We start from the raw sequence: 15027 nt of genomic DNA, 5'->3' as shown, positions 1-15027 counted from the left end.
GAGAAGACAATGTTGCTACACATTTCAAGGCCCTGCGGGAGGAGAGATGCACGAATGTATTGATGTGATGAGGCAATCATCCTTGCCTAATTCTCAAGTAGGTAAACAGTCCAAAAAATGAGCACGGTTCATTAGGCAAAGAAAATTCGGCTCAATTGAGACTTAAAGACGGCCCAACAAATGAGTAACGCTCATGAGGCCTGAAGATGCCCAGAAGATGAGCACAACTCATTAGGCAAAGAAGACCGGCCCAACTGATGAGCAATGCTCATGAGACCAAAAGATGCCCAAAAGATGAGCATGACTCATTAAGCAAAGAAGACTGACCCAAAGGAGTTGCTCGGCACAAATGCCCCACGAAGAGTTGCTCAGCACAAATGTCCCATGAAGAGCTACTCGGCACAAATGCCCACAAAGAGTTGCTCGATACAAATGTCCCATGAAGAACTACTCGGCACAAATTCCCACAAAGAGTTGCTCGATACAAATGCCCCATGATGAGCTGCTCAGTGCAAATGCCCCACGATGAACTGCTCGACACAAATGCCCCACGATGAGTTTCTTGGCAAAAATGCCCCGTGATGTGTTGTCCAATAAAAATGCCTCCACGAAGAGCTTCTCGGCACAAAGGCCCAACGAAGATCTGCTCGGCATAATCAAAAGCGCAATTGGATCGGCTCAGGTAAGCCGAAGCACACCCCAAACCCAGCTCGGCAATCTGTACATAAAGAAGCAATGAATAGGGTAAAAATAATAATAAAAAAATGAAATAAAATAAAATAAAACACGCAACATTATTTTGGATCGGGTCATCATCCGAATCAGACACAACTAGGCTCCACAAAGCCTAACAAGAGCAACTTTTGAACTTTGGAAAAGAATTTCAAAATTCGAAACTAAATGGGGGGCAACTGATATACCCAAAATATATCACCTGCCTAGAGGAAACTAGAGCGCAACATTAATAAGGGGATTTATCGCCCAATTCAACTACCACACCAGAGCAATTGGCACCTACCTTATAATGGCCAAAGCAATCCACGCCAACAAGGTAATAATAGGAGCAATTCACGCCCATGCCATAACTCACCAATAAATGGTGTATATATCACTCTCGGGTCAAACTCCTTCACTATAAATATGGACTCGAAGAAGAGGTTAAAGTATCACATTCTAAACTGTACTTAACTGTTGCATAAAAAAAACCTCTCAAGCCAATCCCTAACTTAAGCATCGGAAAGATCCCTAGGAGTACTCCCCTGTCCTCCAAACCTTACTTATTTATCTCTTTTCAGGTGGTCATGATCAGGAATTGTGAAAGTCATTCAATTTTTAGCTGCAATAGGTATGTATTTTGTGTTAGGGGTATAACGTCATTATATTGTTGTTTGAGGATATTTTAAGTTTTCACATGGAACTCCATGTGTGCTTAGGGACTAATAAAATTAATGAAAAGTTCTAGGAGAAATGCATGCCCATTGTTGGGATAGGGATAATGGGCCACAATCTCTGGTCCTCAAGAGCTAGTTAGATTGTTAAAACGAGAATTATTAGGGTGAAATGCAAGTCCATTTAATTATTGTTGTTCAAGTGATCAAACAATTTTAAGCACCCACTGTGAACGATTTCTTGGCACGACCAAGTAAATGCATTTTAGTAATTTTAATATAACTATATGTTTCTAATATAATTAATAATAATAATAATAATAATATATCTATATAAATTGAATTTCAATAATTACATTTATCTATAAGTTTGTATTTGACAAGAATGTTTAAATTATAATTTTATTTTAAAGAATACGGAGTTGACTCTAGGCAAAATTGGATACTAATAACATCAATAATGATTATTTTAAAGAAAATTAAATTGCACTTGGATATTAAACTTAAACTGACCCGCACCCAACTTTTACAATAATAATAATAATAATAATAATAACTCAATTCTAAACACACTCTAATTATTTTTATATGTACCAAATTAACCTTTTGCTATTCTTTAGTTTTGGGTGCACGTCTATCTTCACGAGACATGACTTTCCTAACATTTAATCACTTTATTTTTACTTAATTTTTTCATAGAATAACTATTTCACGTGAAACGCATGTACATTTTGACTACTTAATCAAAATTAAAGGCTAGTATATGCAATTTAGGATTTAAAATTATACTGGTCAAGTTACTTTAGAATGTTTTTTTTTTTATACCCTTCTCATTTTTATTTTTATTTTTGTTGACCAAACAGTATAAAGAGATAATCATTTTCTTTCCTTTCATTTTACTTTACTTCATCCAACTATAAATTAAAGAAAATGAAGATAATTTTTTCGAACCTTTTCACCTTCACCTTTTGCTCATTTTTTCTTCTTTCTTTCCTATCAAGCGCGTTAACCATGATATGTGAATGTTTTTTTTTACTGTACGCATCCAATTGATCAATACCCAAATTCTTCTTTTTTTAATGTATCGGGAAAACTTATTAAATCGAGACAACACAACAAAAGATAGTCACTCTTCATTCCCAAATTCTCCATCTTCTACCCGAGATAGGTTTTACTTAATAAGATTTAAACACGAAATTCACTCACTCAAACAATTAAAAAGTGTCGATAAATCCACACACCTTCAAACCATTATTTCAAACTTGGCATGAAAATTGGTTACTAAATTGTGTTAATTACAAGCTCTTCTATTTTTATTTTATTTTTTTAATTTATACACTTAAACCTATCAATGTATTAGTTTTAATAAATAAATTTGTACATTATTGTGGCATTATAAAACGAGAATCTAGACGAGCATAAATATAAAACTTAAAAACTTAATTGTTACATTTAAAAAATTATGGACTCCCTCACTTGTGAAAAGTATTTTTTATTTTTATTTTAAAATTTTCAGATAATAACTACAAAATGCAATCTTATTTTCCGATTTTTCTAAAAATATGAAAAAATCTATAAAAAAATATTTAAAATACCTTTTTTTCAACATGCTTATACAAATTTCAAAAAGAAACACTTTTGTGGTTATTTTAAAAACTAAAATAAAAAATAAAATTATTTTCTCAATTAAACATATATAAATCAAAACTCTTTAAAGAAATATATGCGATGCAATCTACCCAAAAAATTTTCTTGAATCACATATGACAAGGCCCAAATGAAATTCCTCAAAATGACGTCAATTTGAGGGGAGAGTCAAAAAAGAAAAATGGCAGAGCTAAAGCAAAGGAGTCAGTCAAGCAAAGGAGGCGAGGGCCGGTGGCGGCCAAAGAAGAGAAGTGTCGAAGGGCGAAGAGAGAGACAAGAGTGGGGCCCATCCGCCGCAGCCCCATCCCCCACTTGCCCCCATTCTCTCTCTCCCCCCCCCCCCCAACCATTTTCCTTCTTTAAAAATTGCACCCCCTAACCCAGTGCGGTCAACTTCCCCTCAGGCCTCGGCCTTAACCATGGTTAATCCAGCACCCAAGTCCAACCTTCCAAGAACACCTCCACCCATCATGCATCTAACCCCACCCACACCCTCCCTTCCCTTCCCTAGCCCCCTCCCCTGTATAATCTTTGCATCGCACAATCCCTACCACCACCATTTCCACGCGCCGCCTTCCTACTTTGCACAACTTTAACAATTCTAACCAATCTTTTCTTATAACTTTTTAAGACTATTATCTTTTTTTCACAATTTTACCTTCAGTAAATTGCGAGATTTCAATATCAATAACTCGGTATGCGGATTAAAAAAAAGAGAAAAAAATGTTATTCACTACGGAAGCGTGCACTCTTTCTTTTTTTAATCAGTCTTACGTTATCGTTGAGTGCTCCTTGGATATGAATAATAGAATTGAAAACAAAGATTAATCGTTAAAAAGAAGTACTTTAGGATATATTACAAATTCTGAAAAAAAGAGATAGAAAAATGCATGAGTTTGGGTTTGTTGAAATAAAAAAAAGGAGGACTAATTTTGAAATATAAAAAATAAAAGGAAAGGAGTGGCTGGGGTTTCATAGTTCAAGAAGAGTTGATGGTCAATGACACGAACCTCCCCCCCACTCCCTCTTCCTGCATAATTTAATCCATAACAGCTACCCACGCGCCCCCTTACGCGAGTGGGCCTAGCACATGATCACTCCATTTTTATTAAAAAAAAAAAAACAAACAATAAAAATAAAAACAATAAATTAAGTTTTTTTTTATATAGAATATATTTAAGCTTTTGGGGGTGTGAGAAATGACTGCGTTTTGAGTCTTTTGTCCCCCTATCCTCCTTCCTCCGTCTCCCTCCCCAACCCTTCCCTTTCTCTGCACTCCATCCTCTATCCCTCTGTTTCTTTTCTAATCTCTATTCAATTCTTGTTTTCGAGTTCCGGAGCTACCCCCTTTTTCTTTTCTTTTTTCTACATCATATATATCTCTTCTCTTCCCCGACTCTCTCATCCATTAAACAATCCCAAAAACAAAACCAAAAAAAAAAAATTTATTTTTGAGCTAAACCCAGTTTTTAATTCATCAATTCCCCAAATTTTTTATACTTCTTTTCTTGTTTTTTGATGTGGATATGGCCGGTCTGGATTTAGGCACTGCATCTCGTTACCTTCACAACCTTCACCGGCCGGACTTGCACTCTGAAGACGACGCTTCCAACAGGGGTCAGTACTCCGGCGACCCCCACGACGACGGCACCACCCACCAAGGCCTCGAGCTCGTCGCCGCAGCTTCCGCCGGTCCAGGAGACCTCGTCGCGCGCCGGCCGCGCGGCCGTCCTCCCGGTTCGAAGAACAAGCCCAAGCCTCCGGTAATCATAACGAGAGAAAGCGCGAACACGCTCCGGGCTCACATTCTCGAGGTGAGCAGCGGCAGCGATGTTTTCGACTGCGTCGCAACCTACGCGAGGCGGCGCCAGCGCGGGATCTGCGTCCTGAGCGGCAGCGGCACGGTGACGAACGTGAGCCTACGGCAGCCGGCGGCGGCAGGGGCTGTGGTGACGCTGCATGGGAGGTTCGAGATACTGTCTTTGTCGGGATCGTTTCTGCCACCGCCGGCGCCGCCGGGGGCCACGAGCTTGACGATATTTTTGGCGGGGGGGCAGGGGCAGGTGGTGGGGGGAAGCGTGGTCGGGGAGCTGACCGCGGCGGGGCCGGTCATCGTGATCGCGGCGTCGTTCACGAACGTGGCGTATGAGAGGCTGCCGCTTGAGGAGGAGGAGGCGCCGCAGCTTCAGGTGCAGCAGCAGTCGTCGGGGGGCGGTGGCGGAGGCGGGGGAGGGATGGGGAGCAATAACCCTTTTCCGGACCCGGCGTCGGGGCTACCGTTCTTCAATTTGCCGCTGAATATGCCGAATTGTCAGTTGCCGGTGGACTGGGCGGGGAGCTCCGGTGGACGGCCGCCGTTCTGATGTGTAATTTTCATTTTGTGAATGATGTTGAATGAATTTTTGGGTGCTTAATTCGGGAAGTGAATTATTGGAAGCTGGTTGGATGGAAAGAAATTAAGGATTCTTCAAAGCAGGTCAGAAAATTCGTGGACTACTGTCAATCATCATCATATATCATTGTGTACGATTGATCATGGTTAATTTCTTCCTTTTTCTTTCTCTCTCTCTCTCTCTCTCTCTCTCTCTCTCTCTCTCTCTCTCTCTCTCTCTCTTCTTCTGATTTTGGGTTTTGATGATGATTTTGCAATTTGGGTTTCCCTTGTATCATTGAATATTTCTGGAAATAGCCCATCTGTTGTTCTTCAATATGGAATTTAGCTCTTTTTCTTTTATGACAAATGGTTTGAGGATTCTTAATTCGCCTTTGAACCACGACACCACTGACTACAATACTACTACTACTACTAGTACTATGTTTATGAAGAAATTAACTAGGTGGTCTGCATGCAGTGAGTGTGGCACCGAATAGTATAGAGTTTTCAGTTAATGAAACTGATGATGTCTGCTAGTATATTATACTCTTCGTTCCTCTCAAATTGTTTAGTACAGGAGCTGTAGCTAGCACTGTTTCTTGGGAAAATCTCGTTGGGGATAATTTGGGATTAATGATAATTATGGGTTTTATGTCTTCTGCATTGTTTTCCGGAAACAATTAATGTAATATAATAAATAAGATAAACTTAACAGCTAGCTAGTTGTCTAGTTCTTTTCTCTCCCTTTTTTCTTTTTTCTTTTTTTTTTTCTCTCTCAGCAAGGATTCATATATCCTATCAGATTTTGGACACACATACTTTGATCTTGTGTATCATAGTTACAAAATTAGTGTCAATGCTAGCTGAAAGATGACTGTCATGGTTCTACTTCCTCTGGGAATGTGTGAAATCAAATCCAGCTTATGATTTGTAGTACACTCGATCACTTCACTAGCTACTAACTGATGATCTCCCAGCTGTGAGAGAGGGCAAAATCAATCCATCAATCAGAAATGGGTATCAAAGTCAGGTTCTTAACATGCCAATCGCGCCATCGTACTTGGATTGTGTCAATTCAGGGAGTCTAAAATAACTAACGTTGGGGTTTATGATGATCAGAAGTTTTTGAGTTGGATGTGGGTTATTACATGCACTTCTTCTTTATATACAACTTAATTAACCATTGACGCCATCCATAGAGGCAATTAATCAGCTTCAAACAGTGCATATGGTGAGCATAATATTGCAGCATGCCAATATAGGTTGAAATTTTTTTCAAACACTTTTATGTGAGGAAGTAATTATCAAGGGAGGCTAGGGTTGCACCTTGCAATATAATTGCTCCAAACACCTTCCACATTAGCTGGAGATACACCTTCATCAATGTGTGTGTCTTTGTGGTGTATGTGTCTGTGTGTAAGTGTGTGTGTGTGTGTGTGTGTGTGTGTGTGTGTTGGGGGGGGGGGGGGGGGTGGAGGAGGAGGGGCCTGTGGGTATATATTAGTCATTGATACATATTAAGTTGGGGAGTTTTCTTTAGGGAACGAGCAAAATGTCACAAAACATATATAGTTGTCGTATGGCCTTCATGAAACCTTTCCATACATGATAACATTGACTATTGAGAGATTGCGAGTAAGGATTTCGGGGTTAGGAGTAAGTAAACTTAACATTGATTTTGTGGGCCTATTTTCATAAGCATGTGTAATTTTTAGATTTTGATAGAAACATTAGCTTAGGGGTATTTGTTTCCTATCCTTTCATCAAGCTTGTTTCTTTGTTTGGGTATATATATATATATCTCAAATTGGTTGGGATTTCCCATTAACTCTTAAGGATTTAGGTGTGCCACTTATGCATCCCTTGATCTTAGGGCTGTATATCCTTTCCTAGGAAGGATCTTGTGTTTGTGGATGTTAAATTGAGCGGCACGCCAACTGTTGTCTTTCTGTCAAATTTACCCATATCAAATGCATGGTTAGCATGTATGTACTTTGAACAAATAATCATCACTAAAGATTTTCATCTTCCTTTAGTGATATATAGCTAGTCATGAGAATATATTTTTTTTTGCCTACGAGTTTTTTCATAGTAGAAAAGGGAGTCTTAACTAGCCCATAAGGTCTTAGCCAATGTATAAAAGGAGATAAAAATTAAGGACTTTAGAACATGAGGTTTTAAGTTCAACTTCCAACAAGTGTGATTTATTTTATATGTTTCTTATAAGTCTTAGTTATGTGTGGTCCTTCTACCTATATGCTCTTGCTCCCACCTATTGTGGGTTTTATCTGAAATAAAAAAAAAACTTATGGTGGAATGTACATACAATAGTTCATAATAATTTTATATTCTTGTAGTACTCGACAGCAAGAAACTAGTCCTTGTGCATTTTTTCATACTAGCTAATTTTATATATATAAATGTGTGTATGTATCATGTATGTATGTCTGTGCATACACATATATTCATACACATATTCATAGGAAATATGAGCTCTCTTGCACTTCCATAGCAATTTGACTGCTATAAGTTCTATATTTTTCCTAAACAAGACATTTTGGTTGTCTACTTAATGTGTCTGCAAAAAAGGGCGTTGATTTTGAAATACACAATAAGAGGTGTTCTTTACTGTGTTCTTTAGGGTGTATAAAATTTCCAAATATGTTTGAGGTGCATGTAATTGTTAATGTTTAGAAATATTAAGGTTACATATTTAGTTTGAAGCTGAAATGAAATAGGACATAAATAAAATAGTAGGGTCAGTCTTGGATCATGGAATAGTTTTATTCCTAGGAATAGGATCTCATGAAAATTTTATAGCTAGGAATGCATCAATTTGCACAAAAAAAAAAATTCATTGATGTAAAAGTTTATGTAATTTCATTTAACATAGAATAAGAAAGGAACATGTATTCTTGTGGTGAAATTTGGAAGAAAAAAAAATTATTCTTGCCTATTCCTTTTATGGATTCATAAAAATTTTTGTTTTATTATTTACTTTATGATATAAATAACAAATTTTTGGTATAAACCATTAGATTTTTTTTTTCTTATAATCATATTATTACTGCGAATAGATGTCTTGCAAATGTAACCTTAGTCTATAAGAATGAAGTAGTTAACAATGAAAAAGAGGATGTTATCTCAAGGCAAACGACACGCAAAATGAGTTATTCTAATTTATATGAATTAACATAAGAATAGACATTTCCTTAGTAAAATTTAAGAATGTTCGTATTCCTTAATTATCTACTCCATATTTGTTGAAAGAACATGTGCTTTTGCATGACAAATGTCTATCTGGGAATATAGCGCCTCTCCCTATACAAAATACAGATTCCATTTCTTTCCTATTATATTTTTTCAATCACATGTAACCTAATTATGGTCTTTCTTCCCAAATTCATACTCAACAATTTAGTGCGTTTATAGGTTTGTCTACCATTTACCTTCGTCTAGTATTAAGAAGGTACTCGATTGATCATCCTTACACCTTCCAAGCAAGAACAACACAAAAAAATTTCAATTAGAACTATTTATTCTTGCTAAGAGGAGAACTTTTTTTATGGCAAGATACTTCAAAGAGGAATTTAATCAACATGTACGAGTAAGGTTTGATCAACTGATGCATCATGCAGGATATTAATGTGAAAACCCTTCACACCACATATGCTTTCTAAAAAGCTAGTCAGTTGTTGGTAGCGAAATGAAGCAAGTGAGCATAACAAAGATTTTGGTGATCAAAAAGGTTTTCTAAGGACATTAATCTACTTAATCAATATCATAAAGATATAGTGTCAGCAAAACTTTATTCCCCACTTAACATGGAGGGATGGATGCATATGAAAAAGAAAAGTAGGTTGCAATGTATCTACTTGGGTCTCCTTGTGAGACTTTGATGAAACCTACCAAATCTCATAACCATTGTCTTTATAAATTAATTGCATTAGATTTGTTTAAGCACTTCAGGTTAGGGTTTGAGTAATGATACTATCAATTCTTTATATGCGAATTAACTAATTAGAGCTAGATAAGTAATGGAATGACACCTATTTTTGTGAATATTTATTGAAAAAAAAAAGTACAATAGGAGGCAGGGAAAAAAGTACAAAAGAAAACCGAGCACAAAATTGCATACACTTGGATCTCAATCCAAATCCTACAAATCTTTTACATAGGCTTTAGTATTTTTATCAAGGATTTTATTTGAGAGGTACGAAAAAAGAAAATAACAAAGAAATTCAATATCCATTACTTGTTCTCTCGATATTTTAAACTATTAGAAACGAAATTTTGTTCTAATATTATAATTAAAATTAAAAAAAAATCAAATGCTAACGATGCGTGAAATTAAAATTTTTTTATTATGTATTTTATTTTTCTTTTATTTTCCTTGATAACAAATGTAAAAAGATGAATTTGTTCATATTTTCTTTTTATTTTTCTAATACTTTGCAAGTTTCAAATCAGACTTTAAGCAAGCACAGGCTCTCACCCCATTGAAAGATTCAACACCCTAGCCTATGGCCTCCCTGATCGGTTCTCAACGATTGAAAATTTCTTCTAACATTAGCCAATTTCTCTCCGATTTCTTTCGAACCCAGTTGTCCAAGAGATCAGCTAGCTTGAATGATCACCAACAATTTAGAATACTTGCAACAAAAATATTAATTGATTGCCTTCCTAGTTAAGACTACAAAGAAGTAGAATGGGAGGATATCATTAGTGCCACTGAAGTACCAAAACAGTCCTACAGATTGTAATGAATCATATACATATATATTTCTTTTATAGCTAGGGGATTCTAGTCACCATTGTGCCACATTGGATACTATGGTGCGGCATCAAATTTAAGAAGGTAAAAGCCGCCTGCCCATTGACATACCCATAGTAATTCACCGACTTATAGTACATGTTCTTCATATATAAAATATATTATATAATATTTTATATATGAAAAACATATACCCTCATGCATGTTTGTCAACACAGATAAATCCAGCCTTGAATGAGTTGTTCAGTTCTCGTGAATAAGTGAGACTTTTGGTACTTAACCTCTCATTAAATTTCAACGGCAGCTACATATATACGTAGGAAAGTGATTGCACCAAACATCAACTATAAACCTTTGGAAAATTAACTAGCCAATTCACCAAGTGCATACATCAAACTTATGTGTATAAAATATTAAGTAATTAGATTGACTTTTTAACTTAAATTCTCTCAAGTTGAGAGGTAAGCTGTCAGACTAACACATGAGCTGATTTTCAGGGTCAAGCCTAAATTTTCTAAACTAGGGTTAAATTTTTCTGAAAGTGCTGAGAAGATCATACATAAAAACTATAAACGTACGTGTTCATATGTATAGTTTAGACCATCAATCATTGCATGCATGTACACTATTAATTATTTTATGCATGGTACGTAGGAATATAATTGTATTTCTCGTTCTACAAGCGTGGTTCATTCTTTTCTTTGCTTGACGGGTATGAAATTGTTAATTAAAAATCTTTAGAAAAAATCAAGAAAATTAATTAAGTTAAAATTGTTAGGCAGTATGATAGTACTAGAATTTTTCAATTTTTAGATATTTAACTTCTATGTTTGAAAATATATAGTGATGAGAACAAACAACTAAACAGAGAGAGACTCTAATTCTTTTCAAAAATTGAAAACATCGAACATTACAATTTTGAAAGAGTTAGCATCAGGGAATTTGCGCTAAGCCTAGAAAAATTATCTCGTGAGTTAAACCCTCAATAAGGTGGATAAAACTTAATTGTGATAGGAGCTGTAGGAACAATTCGGGTACTTCAAGAAGTGGAAGAATCATTCGGGACTCTCATGGCATGGTGAAAGCGGCTTTTTCAAGCTATTTTGGTAATGGTACGAACAATAGTGCGGAATTAAAAGCGGTCCTGGAAGGAATTCGTCTATACAAACGGCTTCATTATTTTAATGTGATTATTGAAAGTGACTCAAGAATTATTGTTGATTGGTTTCAGAAAGGTAGATGTATCTTGTGGTATCTTTGAGATTTTTGGGAGGACCTCGTGGCGGAGTTAGAAATAGTGAACTTTATGGTGATCCATCAATATAGAGAAGACAATAATGCGGCTGATTTTCTCGCTAGAGAAGAAGAAATGGGAAACAATATCATCTACGAAGAACAACATCTTTTATCACGTTCTCTGAAAGGTATTCTTTGGATGGATAGGTTGAGTCTCACTTCCCTTCGTCATTAGTTCATCCTCTCAATTTTTGTTTAGTTGGTTTAGATTTTTTGTTTTTAGTTTATTTTATTATGTTTGTTTTTTGTTAGGCCTCTTTAGATTTGTTTCTTATTTAACTTTATTTGGATTTATAGTCCTATTTTAGTTGGTTGTTGGTGTTATTTTTGGAAGGTATTTACTATCTTTTTTATTGATAATCTCCTAATGTTTGTCTTTTAACCATGGTATTTTTTCGCCAAAAGTAAGGGTATATCAATAAATAATAGATGTGCCGCCCCCCTTTAGTTAAACAAAAAAAACTAAACAGAGAGAGAGAGAGAGAGAGAGAGAGAGAGAGAGAGAGAGAGATGAATTCAGGGTGTGGTTAGAGCATAAATCTTAGGACATCACCAATTAACTTGTATAAAATAGTGCAAATTAAGTATAGAAAGTTAGGTGGTTGAAATATTTTAGTGACAAATTCATAGGTTATTAAGTACATTTTTCATTTTTAGTTCGCTAAAGAATTACAAAAATGCTAGCTCATTTTTCAATTTTCAAGATTTGAATTAAAAAGATTGAAAATAAAGGGTTTGTTTAGTTACGAATCATTAATACTATTTACTTTTCATTTCAAAATTTTCAAATACTTATAAAAATCACACCTTGTTTTTTAACTTTTCAAAAACTATATAGGAAATCAAAAATCTAGAAAAGAATAAAAATTGTTTTCAAAATTTTTTATACAAATTTAGAAAATTGAAAAACATGGTGACATTTAATTTATAATTATTTCAAAATTTTAAAATAAAAAATAAAGCACTTTCCACAACTGACATCTACGCAAATATTGCAAAATAAGTTGTATTTCTTTAGAAAATTAAAAATATTTTTTTTTTCTCTACTAAACATACCTTAACCCCAAAGTCACGGGTTTGATTCCCCCTTGAGAGTTTACCCTGATGAATTACCAGAGGTGTGTCAATAGACGGGTAGCTTTCATCCTGTGGGTTTGGTGCCGCACCATAATATCCAAAGTGGTACGATGGTGGCTGGAGTCCCCGAATTATTAAAAATAAAAACGAAAACATCCATTAATCCTATTTTCCGAAATACCCTTTACTGTTATGTTACGCAATTTTTCTTGCCCGCTCCCATTCTTTAAAACCATGGGTATTTAAGTCCTACCCAAGGGGCTTTGGACCAGCACACTTGGTCTAGACATTTGGCTCACGTTCAAACTCAAGGGCTTATCTTAAAAATAAATTAAAGTGGCCCATGGGCTTACCCTGAAAAACAATTTTAAGTAGGCCTATGGGCTTACCCAAAGAAAACCCGAAAGGCAGGCTGAAAAGATTATATACCTAATGAAAGCCCAATGAAACGGCTGTCCATATGTCACCCCCAACTCAAGTAAAATATTAAACTACTAAACTACTTATAAAAGCACAAAAGCTAAACTTTGATAGTCACCTACAAAAATTAAAATCTCAAAAATACCCTTACATTTAATTCATAAAAAAATTGAAATCCCGTCCATGTCTCAAATCCCATTCGTCTTCCTTGTTCGGCCATTGATAAACTCCTAACTTTTACGCTTTCTCTTTTGAACCTGACGGTTATGGCATAAGATGTCTAGAAGTCTCATCTTTGGAATCCCAAGCATCCTATCTTTAAGGAGGAAGTAAAAAATTTTAGTATGTATAAGAAAATTGATGAAACTTCTATTTATTAGGTATTCTGTTTTGCATCATCATAATGCTTGTTTCACTTTTATATTACAACTCCCAAAGAATTAATTATGGAAATCCTAGCAAGAAATGCATGATGAGAAATTTGTCTGGTTTAGCATTGCATTGTTGGATCTAAGTTTTTTTAGTATGACTAACTCATTCCAATTTTCAATTTTTTGAGTGGTTGTTCAGTGTTTCCATTGCAGCTATAAATCTCTATTTTCTTTTATGAAAAAATGTGTGAGCAATTTTCAATGTACATTGAAATTTCATATCTTATAGACCATTAAATTGTGGCCTTATAATTAAGGAGTGCAACCATAGGAAATGATTCATACAGCTGACCTTAAATTGTTGGGATGAAGCTTTTGAGTCAATCTTTTATATATTCATGGAAGAAATATTTTCTCTTTGATTAGAATTGCTTTACTCATAACTTTTTAATAAGACATTGTTGTAGATTGATTTGCTCAAAATGAAAATTTGTTAATTGAGTTACTTATTTAGACATGGAAACTATGACTTGAAAAATATTTAGTTCATTGTATTCCTGTTTTATAGACAACAATTAGGATTTGAAATCATGTTCCAGAGCATATAGATTCAAATTACAAGAATATTAAAGAATTATCATTTCTTCATTCATTGTATATTCACATGTGGTGACTTTGGGGTTTGAACATTAATCTAGGTGTTGTGTACCTCATCATGTGTAAATGAAATTCTTCCTTTAACCTATTCTTTTGAAAGTTTTGCCTCTTGAAATCAAATTCCAATTTCCGAAACATAATTTATGTTTCCTTATGTCACGCCCCGAACCCGGAAATGGGACCCGAGGGTGAATTTAGTAACCTAACTTGTCTCTATATCAATTTAAAACATACCTGATACCATACAAATAAAGGGTCCAACCCCATAGGGTGAATGGATGACCACATACATACACACAATCATCCATACTCATCCAATATACGCAGCGGAATACGGTCTTTTATACATAACCAGTATCATACCAGAGTCTATACAACTAGGATATATATTCTCATAATACAAAACATACCCTAGGTGTCTACAAAACCATCCCGACAACCTGGGTACGAAAACCCGTACCTAGTAGGTACTAGAAGTAGCTACGACACCCCTGCTCCCAAATGCTAGGATGCTAATTACAGCTACCAGAAGGACCTGAAAAATATTTGTATATATTCGAGGTGAGACACCTCTCAGTAAGGAAGAAAACAGGTTATATCAGTGTGTGGCATACTAGTGTTATTTTACATACTTCATAACGCTATAAAATACGATACAGTTCGAAACATTTCCATACAATTTCATACGTATACATACAGTTCCATACAGTTCCAGTATTTTCACAAAAACCATTCGAGTACATATGATACCCAAAACATACGGTCAGTGTCATCACACCAGCTCGCAACTACACAAGGTCACCTCGTCTCACAGCGATTACATTGCTACATACGCAACTACGGTGCGACGACCAAGGCCCACAGTGATTACAATGCTCCATACGCAACTACACAAGGTCACCTAGTCTTACATCGATTACATTGCTACATACGCAACTACGATGCGACGACTCAAGCCCAATAGTGATTACATTGCTACATACACAACTACACAAGGTCACCTAGTCTCATATCGATTACATT

The 15027-nt window shown here is 35.6% G+C and overlaps 1 protein-coding gene across 1 annotated transcript; it reads left to right on the top strand.

The window, feature by feature from the left end:
• The first annotated feature begins 4247 nt into the window (after positions 1-4247).
• Positions 4248-5767, top strand: LOC131164227 (AT-hook motif nuclear-localized protein 23-like). The gene has a single exon (XM_058121256.1). It carries the CDS (start codon positions 4562-4564, stop codon positions 5396-5398), a length of 837 nt encoding a protein of 278 aa, XP_057977239.1. The 5' UTR covers positions 4248-4561; the 3' UTR covers positions 5399-5767.
• Positions 5768-15027: the final 9260 nt, after the last annotated feature.

Source organism: Malania oleifera, chromosome 9 (assembly GCF_029873635.1).
Source record: "Malania oleifera isolate guangnan ecotype guangnan chromosome 9, ASM2987363v1, whole genome shotgun sequence".
Taxonomy (NCBI): Eukaryota; Viridiplantae; Streptophyta; class Magnoliopsida; order Santalales; family Ximeniaceae; genus Malania; species Malania oleifera.
This window is presented reverse-complemented; position numbering and strand designations above follow the sequence as displayed.